Source organism: Sciurus vulgaris, assembly GCF_902686455.1.
Source record: "Sciurus vulgaris genome assembly, chromosome: 2".
Classification (NCBI taxonomy): Eukaryota; Metazoa; Chordata; class Mammalia; order Rodentia; family Sciuridae; genus Sciurus; species Sciurus vulgaris.
This window is the reverse complement of record NC_136462.1, coordinates 106,765,837-106,780,999: the sequence shown is the minus strand read 5'-3', so window position 1 is coordinate 106,780,999 and position 15,163 is coordinate 106,765,837. Positions and strand designations below refer to the sequence as shown.

General features: G+C 39.6%; 1 protein-coding gene across 3 annotated transcripts in view; it reads left to right on the top strand.

Moving 5' to 3' along the window:
* Positions 1 to 867: 867 nt before the first annotated feature.
* Positions 868 to 15,163, top strand: part of ADAM10 (ADAM metallopeptidase domain 10) — a 141,294-nt gene continuing 126,998 nt past the window's right edge. For 2 of the 3 annotated variants that reach the window (XM_079125886.1, XM_079125885.1), the window contains exon 1: positions 870 to 1,178. In XM_079125886.1, coding sequence (XP_078982012.1) covers positions 1,124 to 1,178 — 55 coding nt within the window. In that variant the 5' untranslated portion in view covers positions 870 to 1,123. Of the gene's footprint in view, positions 1,179 to 15,163 lie in introns of all 3 variants that reach the window. The other variant, XM_079125887.1, reaches the window with a different exon arrangement.

Here is a 15,163-nt window from a genome sequence, read left to right as displayed (position 1 = left end):
AAATTAATGGACTCTATTAATGATAGTTTTGGAATTTTTGAGCTTACTATAGGAAACTCAATTTACTTTTAGTAATACACCCTTTAATTCAGTCAACTCAAACAGGATGCCAAACAATGACAAAAAATTAAATAACATCGAGAAATTTTATGTCATGAAATACAAGTGTAAAGAATAAGAGTTACAGAGAAACCAAATACGAGCTTCACAGAATTCGGAGTGACAATGTATGAGGAGGGTTCATTTCAGAGATGGTACAGAGTCGCAAAGGAGCTCGAGATTTAGGACTTGCTGGTTTTGCAATGTTTAAATCCTAGTGTGACGAATTTGCAAAGAGCTTGGGAAACTATGCCTTAAGCATAGTGTCTTTTCTTGCTGTTTGAAATGTCTTTACATTTACGTTCTGATCACTGGTGGCTGTCGCACCTGTAATTACTGCTTATTGGGACTACTTTTATTTGATAGTTGTTGGTGCATCACGAGAGACAGGAAAATAAGAAACAAAAACCTCCGTCACTCGCGAAGTTAAGGGCAAAGCTGTTTACACCTTTCACTCTCCGGGTTTAGTCCACGAAACGTTTTCCAGAAGCTGTAAGAGTAAAGCACAGTCGGGGAAGAGCGCTCCCGTTTTGGGGCGGGACCAGAGGAAACCCCGCCTTCCAAGACCAATCCCAGCTGTCCGCCAGCGGACAGGAAGCGGCGGCGGGCCTAGCAGCCCGGGAACCGGCAGCACACGCATGCGCGCGCCCTCAGGGCGCTTGGGGGAGGGGGAGGGACGGGAGGTAGGGGCGCGGCCCCGCGAGCCTGTTGGGTGCCCACGCGTCACGTGGTGAGGAAGGAGGCGGAGATCCGGGGCTCGGGGGAGGGGGGTAGAGAAGAGGGAAGGAGCGAGGGAAGGAAAGCGGGGAAGGGAGGAAGGAAGCGAGCGAGGGGAGGGAGGTCCCTGTTTTGGAGCTGGGAGCGTTGCCGGCCCCTGAAGTGGAGCGAGAGGGAGGTGCTTCGCCGTTTCTCCTGCCGGGGGAGGTCCCCGCTTCCCGTGGAGGCTCCTGACCAAGCCCCTTCAGCTTCTCCCTCCGGATCGATGTGCTGCTGTTAACCCGTGAGGAGGCGGCGGCAGCGGAAGATGGTGTTGCTGAGAGTGTCAATTCTGCTTCTCTCTTGGGCGGCGGGGCTGGGAGGTGAGGCACGACCCCGAGCGCCGGGGGCGCCGCGACCACAGCGGACCGCGAGGCGGAGCGGCGGCCAGGTTGAGCGGAGCCCAGTCGCGCCGCACGGCGGGCGCGTCAGTCAGCCCGGCCGGCCGGCGGCGCCACTCGGGCGCGCCGCTTTCCCCTCTCCCTATTGTCCCCCGCGCCCCTACCGCGTTCCCTTTGGTGGCGGGCCGAGGAGGTTCGGTGCCTCCGGCGAGGCCTTCCCCGCCCCCACCGCCCCGGCGTTGCGGGAGGCGGCTGTCGCCTCCTCCCAGAGAAGCGAAGTCGGGAGATTCGGGTCGCCAGGCGAGAGCTGCGGAACCCAGGCCGGCGCTGCATCCTTCTAGCCTGCTCGCGGGCGGGCGCCGGCGCAGGCAGCTGCCGTGGGCTGGCGGTCCTCGCCGCCCTAGCTCAGCGCTCACCCTCCTCACCTTCCTCCCCAGCCCCCAGCCCCTGTCGGGTGGCGGATTCCGGAGTTCGCTCCGCTGAGGAGCATCGCCGCGCAGACTCCGGGAAGTTGGCGATGTTTGCGGTCGGGCTCTTGTATTGTTCTTTACCCAGCGCGGCGATCCAGACCGACCCCGTTCTGCAGTGGGCCGCCCGTGGAGTGTAGCAGTCATCTTCCGCCTGTCCGGCGAGAGTGGTTTGGGCTGCCCATACTGCCCTGCACCGAATACCCTAGTGTTTGGAGAGAGCGCAGGAGGGTGTGTTTGTGTTCAGTGAAAACATTTTGTCGCCCAAGGGAAAGGGTTTGGTAGGGTGATATGTTTCAGGATGTTCTTTGAACTGGATTGGGTGTCTTAGAGTACAAGGAAGATGCCTGGATGACCCAACTCCCAGAGTTTTTTTAAACTCTCAGGTGGAGTAGACGTACTGTTTAGTCTGTGGATTGTCAAAACAGTGCCCCCTCCCCCCTACAAATTGGAGTTACATTCGCTTAAAGTCTACTCTTCCTTGATGACTCGAGTTTTAAGACAATGATTTTTATTTCCAGCATATCCTAGGAACCAGTTGCATTATTCTGTTTGAAATGCTCTACTTTAGAAAGCGTTTTGACTTCTCCCAAAGTATACTTAAAAGCCTTAAAGTATGCTTAAAAGCATGAAAACTTTACATGAGTGCTTTGGATGAGTATCTATCTGTAGTTTAATATTTCTTGTAGCGAATTGTTTCTTTTCTTTGTCCTTTTGACTAATGACTGCGGGGCTAAATTTATTTCTGGCATATACTTAGTCTGAGAGTGGTGCTGTGTAGGCAGCCTTCTGTTGTAGTTTGTTAGGTGTACATTTTAGGTTAGAAGTTGCTAATAGACGTGTACTAGTAAAAAGGATCAAATCTGGAAACCTTCTGTAAGGGCCTTTTGATTTAACATTTGTATTTCTGTTCTAAATGTGACTTGGAACAAAAATCACTTGTCTGGCTGTTTTCACTTTTTGTGATTGTAGTCAGGAGTTAAGACAGTTTTCTGTGAGCTAATAAACACAACCATGAGACACTTATTTTTTAGTAATGGGGACTGAACCTGAGGTTCTTTACCACTGAGCTACCTCCCCTTTTTTATTTTATTTTTTGAGACAGGGTCTTGCTAAATTGCCAGGGCTGGCCTGTAACTTTCCTGCCTCGACCTCCTAAGTTGCTGGGATTCCAGGCGTGTCACCGCACCAAGCTCAGGGCTCAGGGTCTTACTTTACAAGTGTTCTACCACTGAGCTGGGTCTGCAGTACCCCCCCCCCTTTTTTTTTTTTTTTTAAATCTTTGATTTTGAGACAGGGTTCCACTAAATTGTCCAGGATTACCTTTTGAATTTGTAATCCTGCCTTAGCCTCCAGGGTATCTGAGATTACAGGCATGCACCACTGTGCCCAGTTAAAAGGTTAATTTTGGATGTTTTTGTTAAGAACTTTCTAAAATAACTAAGAAAATTTTCATTTTGAAAGTATCATCAAGATTTTGAGAGTACATGGATATTTTTGTCATTTTATTGTACTATACATAGTTTAACTACTGATGTGAGCTATATATGGTCAAGTTTGTTAGATGTTTATATGATTTGTAGAGTACACTACATTTAAATCGAATATATATTTGATTTAGTATATGAGAGAATAAGTTTGTGTAAGATTAGGAGAAGTTTTAGTGGAAATACAGATTTAACTTTAAAGTAAAAATCATTTTCAGGTACTTAATAAACTGTTAGTTGCTTTCCCCTTTGCAGTTTGTCAGTCTCTGTTGTGTGTGAATTTTTTCTTCTACATGTGACTGGGATGGGAAGCTGAATGTGAGAATTAAAGTGTTTAGAATCATAAACTTTCCTGATGTTGTCCATTCTTGCACATCTCATCTTGTGTTATGTTTGTAGGACCATACAGTAACATTTCTTAGAGTTTACAAAATGTGTAGACATGCACTCAAAATGTATACATAAAAATGCTTTTATTATTTGTAACCACATTAGAAGTTCATTGGAACTGCTTAGATATAGCTCAAAGAATTTTTATGTATGTGCAAATATTACTTTTTTTTGAGCTGTGTTGCTAGATCGGCTTTGAATTCCTAGATTTCTTATGTTGCTCCTACTTCAGACTTCCCAGTAGTATGGAATTCAGGGGGGTTGCCTTTTACTGCCCCCACAACTTTGTGTTGGGGATCAAATCCCAGGTCTTGCACATGCTAAGCAAATGCTGTACCACTGAGCTACATACCCAATCTTTTTATTTTGAGACAGGTTCTTGCTCAATTACCTAGGCGGATCTCAAATTTGCAATCCTCCTGTCTCAGCCTCCAGAGTAGCTGAGGTTAAAGGTGTGTGCCACTATATGCAACTGACCGTTATTTTTAACGCAGATTTACTGGGAATTGGCATCTTTTTTTCTTTAAAAATTTCATGGTGTGTTTGAGAAGTCAAAGGGTATTTTAGTTGTAGCAGTAAATTAATCCCATAATGTTTTGACTTGATTAAGTCATCCATGAAATGAATTTTGAAGTGTGACATGTTTTTTTATTTAAAAATCTGATGTAAGTGCTTTGCTCTATACCATGCTCTATACCATATACTTTATAAAAATAAGCTTTCTGGAAGTTTGAGCAAAAGAATTAAAAGCATTTAAGTTTAAGCTTAAGCTAGTTTTCTGACTTCTGCCAGCAAATGAGTCTATGAGATTAATGAAAGAAGCGTTTTGTCTTTAAGGTGCTCTCTATATTTTAAACTAGAGTTTGAGAGTTGATTTAGCTCTGTTATCTTAGCAAAACCCATTTCAGTGTGTCCTACATTAACAGTATCTTCTGTCAGTATCAGACCTCTGTTAGGGGTTGAGGGCAATGGGCATGTCAGACACTTCTGTTTTCTGATGTACTTTTAATAACTTGTTTAAGCCATTATCTGATCTCTTTAAAATTTTCCTAAACAGGGTTAGTTAGAAGGCATAAGGGACATTTCTATGATGCCTGTTGTGCATCTGAAACTGCTAGGATTTTCACTTTTCAATAGTTTGGGGGAGTGATATTTTACAATAGAGGAAATGTGCTTGAAGAGATTGTTCATCTAGTATCTACCACTAAGTGGTGAAATAAGACATTCATACCAAATCAGTGGAACCTCAAAGCCTAAGCTTGCTTGTCTATATATTTATTTCTGTGGTACTGGGGATTGAACCCACTGAGCTTGCTACTGAGCTATATCACAGTTTTTTTAAAAATATTTTTTTGTAGTTGTAGATGGACAGCATACCTTTATTTTATTTATTTTTATGCAGTGCTATGGATTGAACCCAGCGCCTCACATGTGCTAGGCAAGTGCTCAGCCACTGAGCTACAGCCTCTGCCTTATATCACAACTGTGAAAAAAAAATTTATTTTGAGACAGGGTCCCACTTAGTTGCCCAGGCTGGCATCAGCCTACAGAGTAGTTGAAATTACATATGTGTGTCACACACCTAGCTAAAGACTATTGCTCCCTCATGCCTTTTTAAAAAAATATTTTTTATTATTATTAGAGCTTTATAGTTATACATAGTAGTTAGGTTCATCCCAACAAATTTATACATGCATGGAAATTGATTTTAGTTCATGATTCCCTTCCCTCTCCCAATCTCCTTTTCTCCTTCCTTCCCTCTCCTATTCTCCTTCCTCTACTAGACCTCCTTTTGCTCAACTATTAGTTTTATTTGATTAGGTCTTTATGTTATCTTATCCTTTCCCTCATACCTTTTTGAAAACAGTTTTCACACTAACTCAAAGGTGACCTCTGGACTAAATTGCCTTAGAGATGTGTTTTGTTTTATTTGTAGTGTCTTTAAGTTTGAGCTATTGATCAGCACTGAAAATTCAGAAAGTTTATCAGTGAAATTTGTGGATTTTTTTGTTGAAGACTTGGACATCCAGAAGCCACTGAACTATATTCCTATTGATTGGGGCCAAGTAGTAGGGCTGTAGCTGCCTTCTTTGAACTGGGCATGTGTGTACCCATTGTAGTCCCCATCATTGCTGCTTATACCTGGCCTGCTTTACTCATTTTTGTTACTTGCCTGGGTCCTGTGGGCATGTTCATATCTGCTTCAGCTTGATCTTGCATAGATTGCACTTTTAAAAGATGTCCTTTTTGGGCTGGGGAGATAGCTCAGCTGGTAGAGTGCTTGAAGCACAAGGCCGAGTTCGATCCCCAGTATCGCAAAAAAAAAGTCCTTTTTGATTGTGACTTATTATCCAACTTTTAATACTTTTTTTTGTAATTTTTCATTTTTCTGTAGTCTTAACAAAGTATTAAGAAACATCATTACATACATAGTACTTTTTATCCAGCACTAGGTTATTGACTTTTCCTTTTTTTTTGGAAAAGTGCAGGAGATTGAACCGAGGGCTTTGTGCTCTGCCACTGAGCTACACCCCAACTCTATTAGATATCTTTAAAATACCTGTTTCTGTAATATAGGTTGAACTTCCCTAATCTGAAAATTGGAGCATTTTGGATTTTGGATCTTCGGATGAAAGGAGGTCACCTGGTAAAATCTATGCAAATATTAAAAAATCTGAATCTTTTCCCCCTCCCCCCTGTGATGGGCTGACAGATCTGACTCCATGAGAATGTTATAGGCCAGACTCTAAGGGAAATGACTAAACAGACTCCATTTTGCTCTGAGACTCCATGTTTTGTAGGAAATAAGCTTCTCCCATGGGAACACCCTGCCTCTGTGCCCATCATCAGTTACTTGGTGTGACATGTTTAATAATATACAATGGCAACTCCTATGTAGTAAAGAATTGCTCTCTTTTGATTCCTATTGCTCCTAAACAATGTACCATGTGAACAGTGAATGTGTGGATGTTAGTAACCATTCTTTAGTTTGTACCTAGGTAAGGGTCATTTTGACCCACTTCCCCCTCTGTCGATGATCTCATGATGTTAATGTGTAATTTCGAATCATAGCAACAGACACTTATGATTAATGTAATTTTTGGTATTAGAACCCCTACAACCCTGTGGTCGGGGCTGTTCTCCCAATAGCCATTTTTTGGGGCATTGTGTGATACAGTCAGCTGGCCGGCTTAATAAAGACTCTCAAATTTGGACTTCTCAGTGGTGATCTGTCTGTTCTTAAGTTGCACCCCATAACACCCCCCTCCTTTTTTTTTCCCCCCTTTGGTACTGGGAATTTAATCCAGGGGTGCTTTACCACTGAGCTACATCTCTAGTCATTTTTTATTTTTTGAGACAGGGTCTTAAGTTGCAGAGGTTGGCCTCAAATTTGTTATCCTTCTGCTTCAACCTCCTGAGTTACTGGGGTTATAGGTGTGTGGGATTGCCTCTGGGCAAAATGGGAACCACTTCTGGTTCTAGGAAGCTTAGATAAGGGATACTCAACATGTAAGAAGCAACTTGAAGTTCTTTAAGAAAAAACAAAAATGATGATTGTAATCACATCATATCTTTTTATCTTAAAGGGAAATAAAAAATCACTTACTTTTCTACTGGAATGAGAATCACTGAAAAAAATTAGTTGAGAGTCATGTAAATAAAACCAACTTAGCCTTTTCTCTCTTGGTATGCAAGTGGGAACTCTTTTGGAATTAAGAAAATGAAACAGAACAATAAATTCAATTATAAGCCACATTTTCCTAACATTATTGGGAGAGACCGGTTCAGATTCAGGAGGGTCAGGTTGAGAAAACTTCTGTATAACAAGTCTTTGGGAATAGACTTAAAATTTTGGCTGGAGTTTGAGACTGTAACTATGGTAAAGCACTTGCTTAGCATGCATGAGGCTGTGGGTTCAGTCCCCAGCACAGCAAATAAAAATAGCCCCTAATTTATTTCTCTCTTTTTTCTTTGGTACCAGGGATTGACCACAGGGTCAGGTCACTTATGCACTGAGCTACATCCCCAGCCCTGCTTTATATTTTCTTTAGAGAGGGTCTTAGTGTGTTGCTTAGGGTCTGGCTAAGTTGCTGAGACTGACTTTGAACTCACTGTCCTCCTGCCTCAGCCTCCTGAGCTGCTGGGATCACATTTGTACACCACTACAACTGGCTGGCTGTCCTTTCTGTCTTTCTTCCTTTTTTCCTTTCCTTCTTTCCTTCTAGGAACTGGGGATTGAACCCAGGGCCTTGTGCTTTGTAGATAAGTGCTCTACCTCTGAGCTGTACATCCCCAGCCCTTGACTGTTTTTATTGGAAGTTTTACTAAAATGTATTATTACATGTTTACTGTTTTCTTAAACACTGAATTTAACCTTTTCTTAAATGATTATTGTTTACTAAATGAAGACAACTGCTATTTTTCTGAGCTCCTTTGTGGTGTCTTTTTCCAGAAGCTATTGAAATAGTATTGTAGTTTATTGTTCTTCTAAGCTTTTTCTAATGGAGTGTGCTTCCCCACACCCCCCAGTACTGGGGATTGAACCTGGGGCTTTGCTACTTACCTAGTCTGTGCTTTTTATTTGTGCAACTATTCTCCTCATCCCCATCTGTGGTGGGGATTGAACCCGGGAGTACTCTATTACAGAACTGTATCCTCAGCCTTGAAGAAAACTTCCTTTACATTTTTTTGAGAGAGTCTCCTTAGGCTGTTTAGACTGGCCTCCAACTGGTGATTAACCTGTCTCATCCTCTAGAGTAGCTGGAATTATAGGTGTGTGCCACTGTGCCCCAGCTGTTCTAATAATTAGTTTTAACAACATTTGAACTTTTTGGTTAGTTTTTTTTTTTTCTGGTTTTCTTGCAAAACTTAAGGATTTCACCTTATAATTGTGTGTTTCTACAGCCCCCCATACACTTTGGGGAAACTAAGTATTTGACACATTGGCACGTGAACTGTAATAAATAAGTTCTGAGTCTTCTATGAAGGTACATGTGCGTTAAGTAATTTTGTCTTTTTTTGGTTTGCTTTGTAGAGTTTAAATTTGAAGTTGCGTGTATGTAGTTTGGACTAAGTGGAATGATGTACTAATGTGTTTTAAGGCTTAAAATGAGCCAGGGAAGACTGAAGAGAAAGAAACTGATGAATAACCTGAAAGACACAGCAAGTGAACACTCATTTAGTTGTAAGTGGATCATGTCCTAGATCTGAATCATGAGTACTCTAGTTTCAAACTAATGTATTAGATTCTTGGTACTAAACATACTCTTAAAATGGCCAATTATATTTTCTGTAGGAATATAAACCGTAAATTAATAAAAAGTATTGTGTCAAACGAAACTCACTGAAAGTTAGATAATAAGTTTCTGATAACTTTTATCGTTTGTTTACAGTAAGGAGCAATATGTTGTAATTTGGGTGGTTTTTAAAAAAATTGTATTACAATTAAATTTCTTGTTCTTTGGTGCTGGAGATTGAAACTATGGCCTTGTGTATGCTAAATATGTGCTCTACCTCTTAGCCTACCACCCAGCTCTTGTCTTTTGTTTTTTTTTTTTTTTTTTTTTGATGATACTGGGGATGATACCAGGGCCTCATAAGCATTAGGCAAGTACTCCACCCCTGCCCTTTTTATGTATTTATTTTTTGAGACAGTGTCTAAGTTGCCCAGGCTGACCTTATATTGCCCCAGTTTCCCAAGTAGGTGGGTTTATAGGTATGCACTACCACACCTGTCTGCTCTTATCTCTTTTTTTTTTTTGCAAGCCTAGGAATTGAATCCGGGAGTGTTCTGCTGAGCTATATTTCTAGCCCTTTTTATTTTATTTTGATACAGAGTCTTGGTAAATTGCCTAGGTGGGTCTCAAACTTGTAGTCCTCTTGCTTCAGCCTTTCAAGTACCTGGGATTGTGTGACTAGCTTGGGTGAAACACTTCAGGTTTTTTTTTTAAAATTAATTAATTAATTTATTTTTTTTTGCGGTACTGGGGATTGAACTCAGGGCCTTGCACTTGCGAGGCAGGCACTCTACCAGCTGAGCTATCTCCCCAGCCCTTTAATTTATTTAATGGTTCAATGCTGAGAATAGGTCTTGAGGGAATGTAGTCTCTTTGCTACTGGGTGAATTTGTTCTGAAGTTACAGTTCCAACTAAAAAATCTGAGAGACACAGTTATAGTAAGAATCTCTTAGTAATCCTGGGATCCCTAGGATCAGTAGACCATTGAGTAGGGGTAGGGGTAGGACGCCCCGCCCCCCACCCTGTATTTTTTTTTTTTTTTTTTAAGGTGTAGAACAAACTACGTACAGTGGGGAAGTAGACATGTTCTGGAATGTGATGTGGGGGTATGGTGAGATGGAGTGGGTTTAGGATGAAATGTAGGATGAGGGTAGATAGATTTTGGAGTTGTGACTAGAGTTTTTGTGTGTAAGTGGGAGAGTAATGTAGTTTGGTTGAAAGTTATGTGTCCTTATGTAGATTATTATCTGCTCTTGTACCTATAGTTATTTGAAATTGAATGAAAGAGTTTCAAATCTAAATTAATGGACACAGTTCCATTTTTTGGGTTTTAAATTTTATTTCATAAGTGGTAGAAATTTAACACATTCAGTAGATTTTGCTCATTCATGTTTGTCCCTATGTGATTGATTTAGTTTGCAATTTATGGAAGAGCTGCTTTTACTTCTGGGCCAGCTAGTTTTATTATTTCTTAGAGACTAGTTTATTTCTAAAACTAGATGTGTTGAAATATGCTTTTAATTGTAGGCACACCCTCCTATCTTGAACTTTCACTTGTAACTGTTTGGTATAATATTTTTTTCTAGAAGATGATTTGATTGGTTTCTAATGAAATGTACATAGACTACAGTGAAGTCACACTGTAGAAGTAGCTTATCCAAGAGTGCATTAAAGACACTTAAGTATATTGCTGATATATAGGACATAATATTTTGTGGAAGCTTACATTTGTCATACAGGAAAACAGTTTCCTGGTATTTAGTACTTGAAGATCAGAGTGAATATATGTCAAATAAAAGAAGTACTGGTTAACAACATGATACTTGAGCTATAGTTGATGACTCAGATAGGAGTCTGAGTTATGTTTTTTGTTGGGGGTAAAAGGTTCTTCGTACCTAATTTTGAAATTATACAAGTGCAAATTCTGTTGGAAACAACTTGATGGCAATTAATTTTTTTTTTTTTTTTTTTTTGAGTGGGAGGAGTGGTACCAAGCATTGAACTCAGGGGCACTCCACCACTGAGCCACATCTCCAGCCCTGTACTTACATCAGGTGCCAATTGTATTTTATTTGAGTTACTTAGTGCCTCAATTTTGCTGAGGCTGATATTGAATTTACCATCCCCCCCGAGCCGCTGGGATTACAGGCATGCACCACCATGGCTGGCAACAAGTAATTTTTTTAAAGGAAGGCAAATATAGCAATGTAGAAGCCTTAGTTTATTCTCTTTTTGTTCTGGTGCTGTACTATTGAGTTACATCCCCAGCCCTTTTATTTTATTTTATTTTGAAACACGGTTTTGCTAAATTACCCAGGCTGGCCTTGATCCTCCTGCCTCACCCTCTTGAGTTGTTGGGATTATAGGTCTGTGCCATAGCACCCAACTCCTTAGCTTATTCCTGATATATCCTCTTATTTATTGTAATTGAGTTTCTCTATAAATAGGAAGATTGGTAATTCCAAAACAGTTTTGCAGATTTTTCTCTCCCATTCTTAAGATTGTATAATCAACTTTTTTGGATATAGATAGGAAAATAATTGTTTATTTGTTAAATGATGTTGCTACATCACACACAGATCAATAAGCTGATTGTTTTTTCCCCCTGATGTTAATGACATTTTCACTGTTTTTTGCCCTTTTCTGTATTTAATTTAGATTGAAATAGAAGAGTTAAGTTTTAAAATAAGGAAGGAATCTTTTACTTACCATAAAATATGGAAAATAATTATAAAGGTTAGCATTTATGGAGTACTTATATCAGGTGCTGATTGTAGTTATATATATATATTATATGTATACACATATATATGTATATATACAAACTTTCATAAATTGTTTCCTGAAAAAATTTTAAATTTTTTGCATTGTTGTGAAGTTGAACCAGGGTTTGGTACATGCCAGGAAAATGTTTTACCATTGGGCTATAATCCCAGCCTATCACTAAAATTCTTTTTTCTTTTTGTACGGAGAATTGAACCCAGGGATCACTTTATCACTGAGCTACATACCCAGTCCTTTTTATTTTATTTTAAGACAGGGTCTCACTAAGTTGCTTAGGGTCTTGCTAAATTCACTGAGACTGACCTTGAACTTGTGATCCTCCTACCCTAGCCTCCTGAGTCACTGGGATTACAGGCATGCAGCCCTGTACCTGGCTACAGTTTCTTCTTTTTTTTTTTGTACCAGGGATTGAACCTAGAAGCACTTAACCCACTGAGCTCTTTTTAATTTTGAGAGAGGATCTCGCTAAGTTGCAGAGAGCCTCGATAAGTTGTTGAGTCTGACTTCTGAATTTGCCATCCTCCTGCCTCAGCCTCCTGAGCTGTTGGGATTATAGGCATGTGCTACTGCACCCAACCTACACTTTCTTCTTTTAAACCTGAGAAAATGTTTACAATTAAAGGGAGAAAAACACCTTGCAGAATATTATACACAATACAGTTTGTCATAGAGAAATTTACATATGTATTCAAATTCAAAATCAGCCTCAGCAGTTTAACTGGGCCCTGAGCAACTTAGTGAGACCCGGTCTCAAAATTTAAAAAAAAAAAAAAAATTAAAAATGGCTGAGGGGATTTCGGGAGTTAAGCGCCCCTGGGTTCAGTCCCTGGTACCAACAACAACAAAGAAAGAAAAATTGCAGGAAATAAAAATATTATTCTTCAATTGTAAGAAGGGCAGGCCCTTCTAACCTCTTCAGTGGCAAGGAGTCTAAGTTATGTTTTTTCTACTTGATACTTGCTGGTCACTTTTTTTCTAATTTTACATGAGTGCAATTTTTTTAGTATTGTTTACTAAATAATACTTTTAAGCCTGTTGTCACCCAGGCTTAAAATTTGTTGTAAATTAAAATGACTGTTTTTTTCCATTGTATAGATTCAATTTAGTTATTATTTTTATATTTTTATGTGGTACTGGGGATTAGACCCAGGGCCTCACATATTGTTAGGCAAGCACCCTATCACTGAACTACACCCCGGCCTCCCAATCTAGTTATTCTTCTACCAGTCTTGCAAATAGGCATTTGCTTGACATACTTCAGTTTTTCCTAACTTTATCTTGAATATTTTTATACTTTCTGGAAGGTTGGAATTATACATAGTACAGTTAGCATTTGTATGCCTTTTACTTAAATTTATCAACGGTTACTATTTGCTGCGTTCTCTTTATCCCCCCTTTTTAATTCATATATATATATATATATTTTTTTTTTTTTTTCCCTGAACCGTTTGAAAGTAAGTTGTGTCCCTAGCTACTTTGCAGTTTCATAGAGCCAAGGAAATTGTCCTTTATTACCAAGAATACTATTTTTTGAAGTGTGGGAATATTCAAATTTCCATTGGCCTTATAACTATTAGATACCATATAATATGCTTTGTGAAGGCCAGATTTCTGGCAACTACAGCTAAGCACAAGAAAGTAAAATACTGCTGGGCATGGTGGCATATGCCTATAATTCCAGCCACTTTGAAGACTGAGGCAGGAAGATCACAAATTCCAAGCAAGCCTCAGCAATTTAATGAGACCCCGTCTCAAAATAAAAAAAAAAATTTTTGCATTTAAAAAAATTTTTACATACTGTATTTTGATTCATTGTACACAAATGGGGTACAATTTTTCATTTTTATGGTTGTATACAATGTAGATTTATACCATTCATGTAATAATACATATACATAGGGCAATACTGTCTGTGTCAGTCTACTATCTTTCCTTCCCTCACCCTTCCCACCCCATTTTCCTCTACACCATCCAAGGTTCCTTCATTCTTTCCCTCTCCCCCCTTATTATGTATTGTCATCCACTTATCAGAGAAAACATTCGGCCTTTGTTTTTTTTCCACTTAGCATGATATTTTCCAACTTCATCCATTTACCAGCAAATGCCATAATTTTATTCTTCTTTATGGCTGAGTAATAGTCCATTGTATATATACATACACCACAGTTTCTTTATCCATTCATTAATTGAAGGGCATCTCGGTTGGTACCACAATCTAGCTATCAAAATAAAAATTTAAAAAGGGCTAGTAAAGCATTTGCCTACTTCATATGAGGCATGGGTTCAGTCCCCAGCTTGCTGGGTGTGTAGAGGTGAGTAAAATATTGTTGGTATGCTTTCCTGTTAGGTAAAGTAACAAAAGAGAAAGATGATATTGAGAGCAGAGTGGAATTATTTTGTCTAGAAACAATGGCACAATAACATAGCTTTGAGGTAATCACATGATTACGGCCTCTTCTGATAATGGTATTGATAAAAGTGTGTCTAGAAGATGTTAAAGTAGGGAGAAAAATCAATAATGGTTCAATTGGAAAGATATTTGGCACATAAGCTCAGTTGTCAAGAAACTTTCCTTATTGGAAACCACCATTTTCCACTGATCTTAGGCTAAGGACTCTTTATTCTGTATATTAAAGTGTTTCATTTTTATTGTTGTCAGGTAAACACCTGTTTCTCTTTTATTAAGGTCTTTACATGAGGACACCTTTAGTGAATATTCTCCTTTTTATCAGAGGATTAAGAGGAATTTAAGATTGCATTCATGCCAGGTGTAGGGCTGCATAACTGTAATCCCAGTGATTTGGGATCCTGAGGCAGAAGGATCTTAAGTTTGAGGCCAGGCTTAGCAATCTATTGAGACCTTCACCAATTTAGCAAGATTCTGTCTCAAAATAAAAATAAAAAGAACTGGGAATGTAGCTCAGTGCTAAAGCACCCTGGGGTTCAAATTTGAGGGCCCCTCCCCCCCCAAAAAAAAAGAAAAAAAAAAAAAAAGATAGGTTAATTAAGTTAGAACTTTGGCTATAAGAACTAAGTTGCCCAGGGCATGATGGCACATACCTGTAATTCCAGAGACCTAGGAGACGGAGGCAGGAGGATTGGGAGATTCTGTCTCAAAATAAAATAAAAAGGGCTGTGGTTGTAGCTCAGTGGTAGAGCACCTCTGGGTTCAATCCCCAGTACCAAAAAAAAAAAAAAATAGAAAAAAAAAATAGAACTAAGTTTTTTTTGTTTTTCAACTACTCTGTATTCCTATTTTTAAAAAAATGGCATTTAAAAAATATTAGTTATCATTTACTGCAAAAGTTAGCCTAAAAAGGGAAATAAAGGGTATTTCTACAAAGTATCTCCATGATTATGTGAGTATACCTCATGAAACTTGCATGTTTTGCTGTTATTATGGTTAAAATTTTAAAAGCCTTTTTTTTTTCTTTCATTTTTGGTTAATTAGAGCTAGTCTTGGGCAGGCCACTAACTTCTATGTGCGCCCCCCATAGTAGGAATTGAACCTAGGACCTCCCTCTTGCTAAGGCAAGTGTTTTTAACCACTGAGTTATACCCACAAACTTTCTGTGCCTTATCTTAAGATTTAAATGTATCT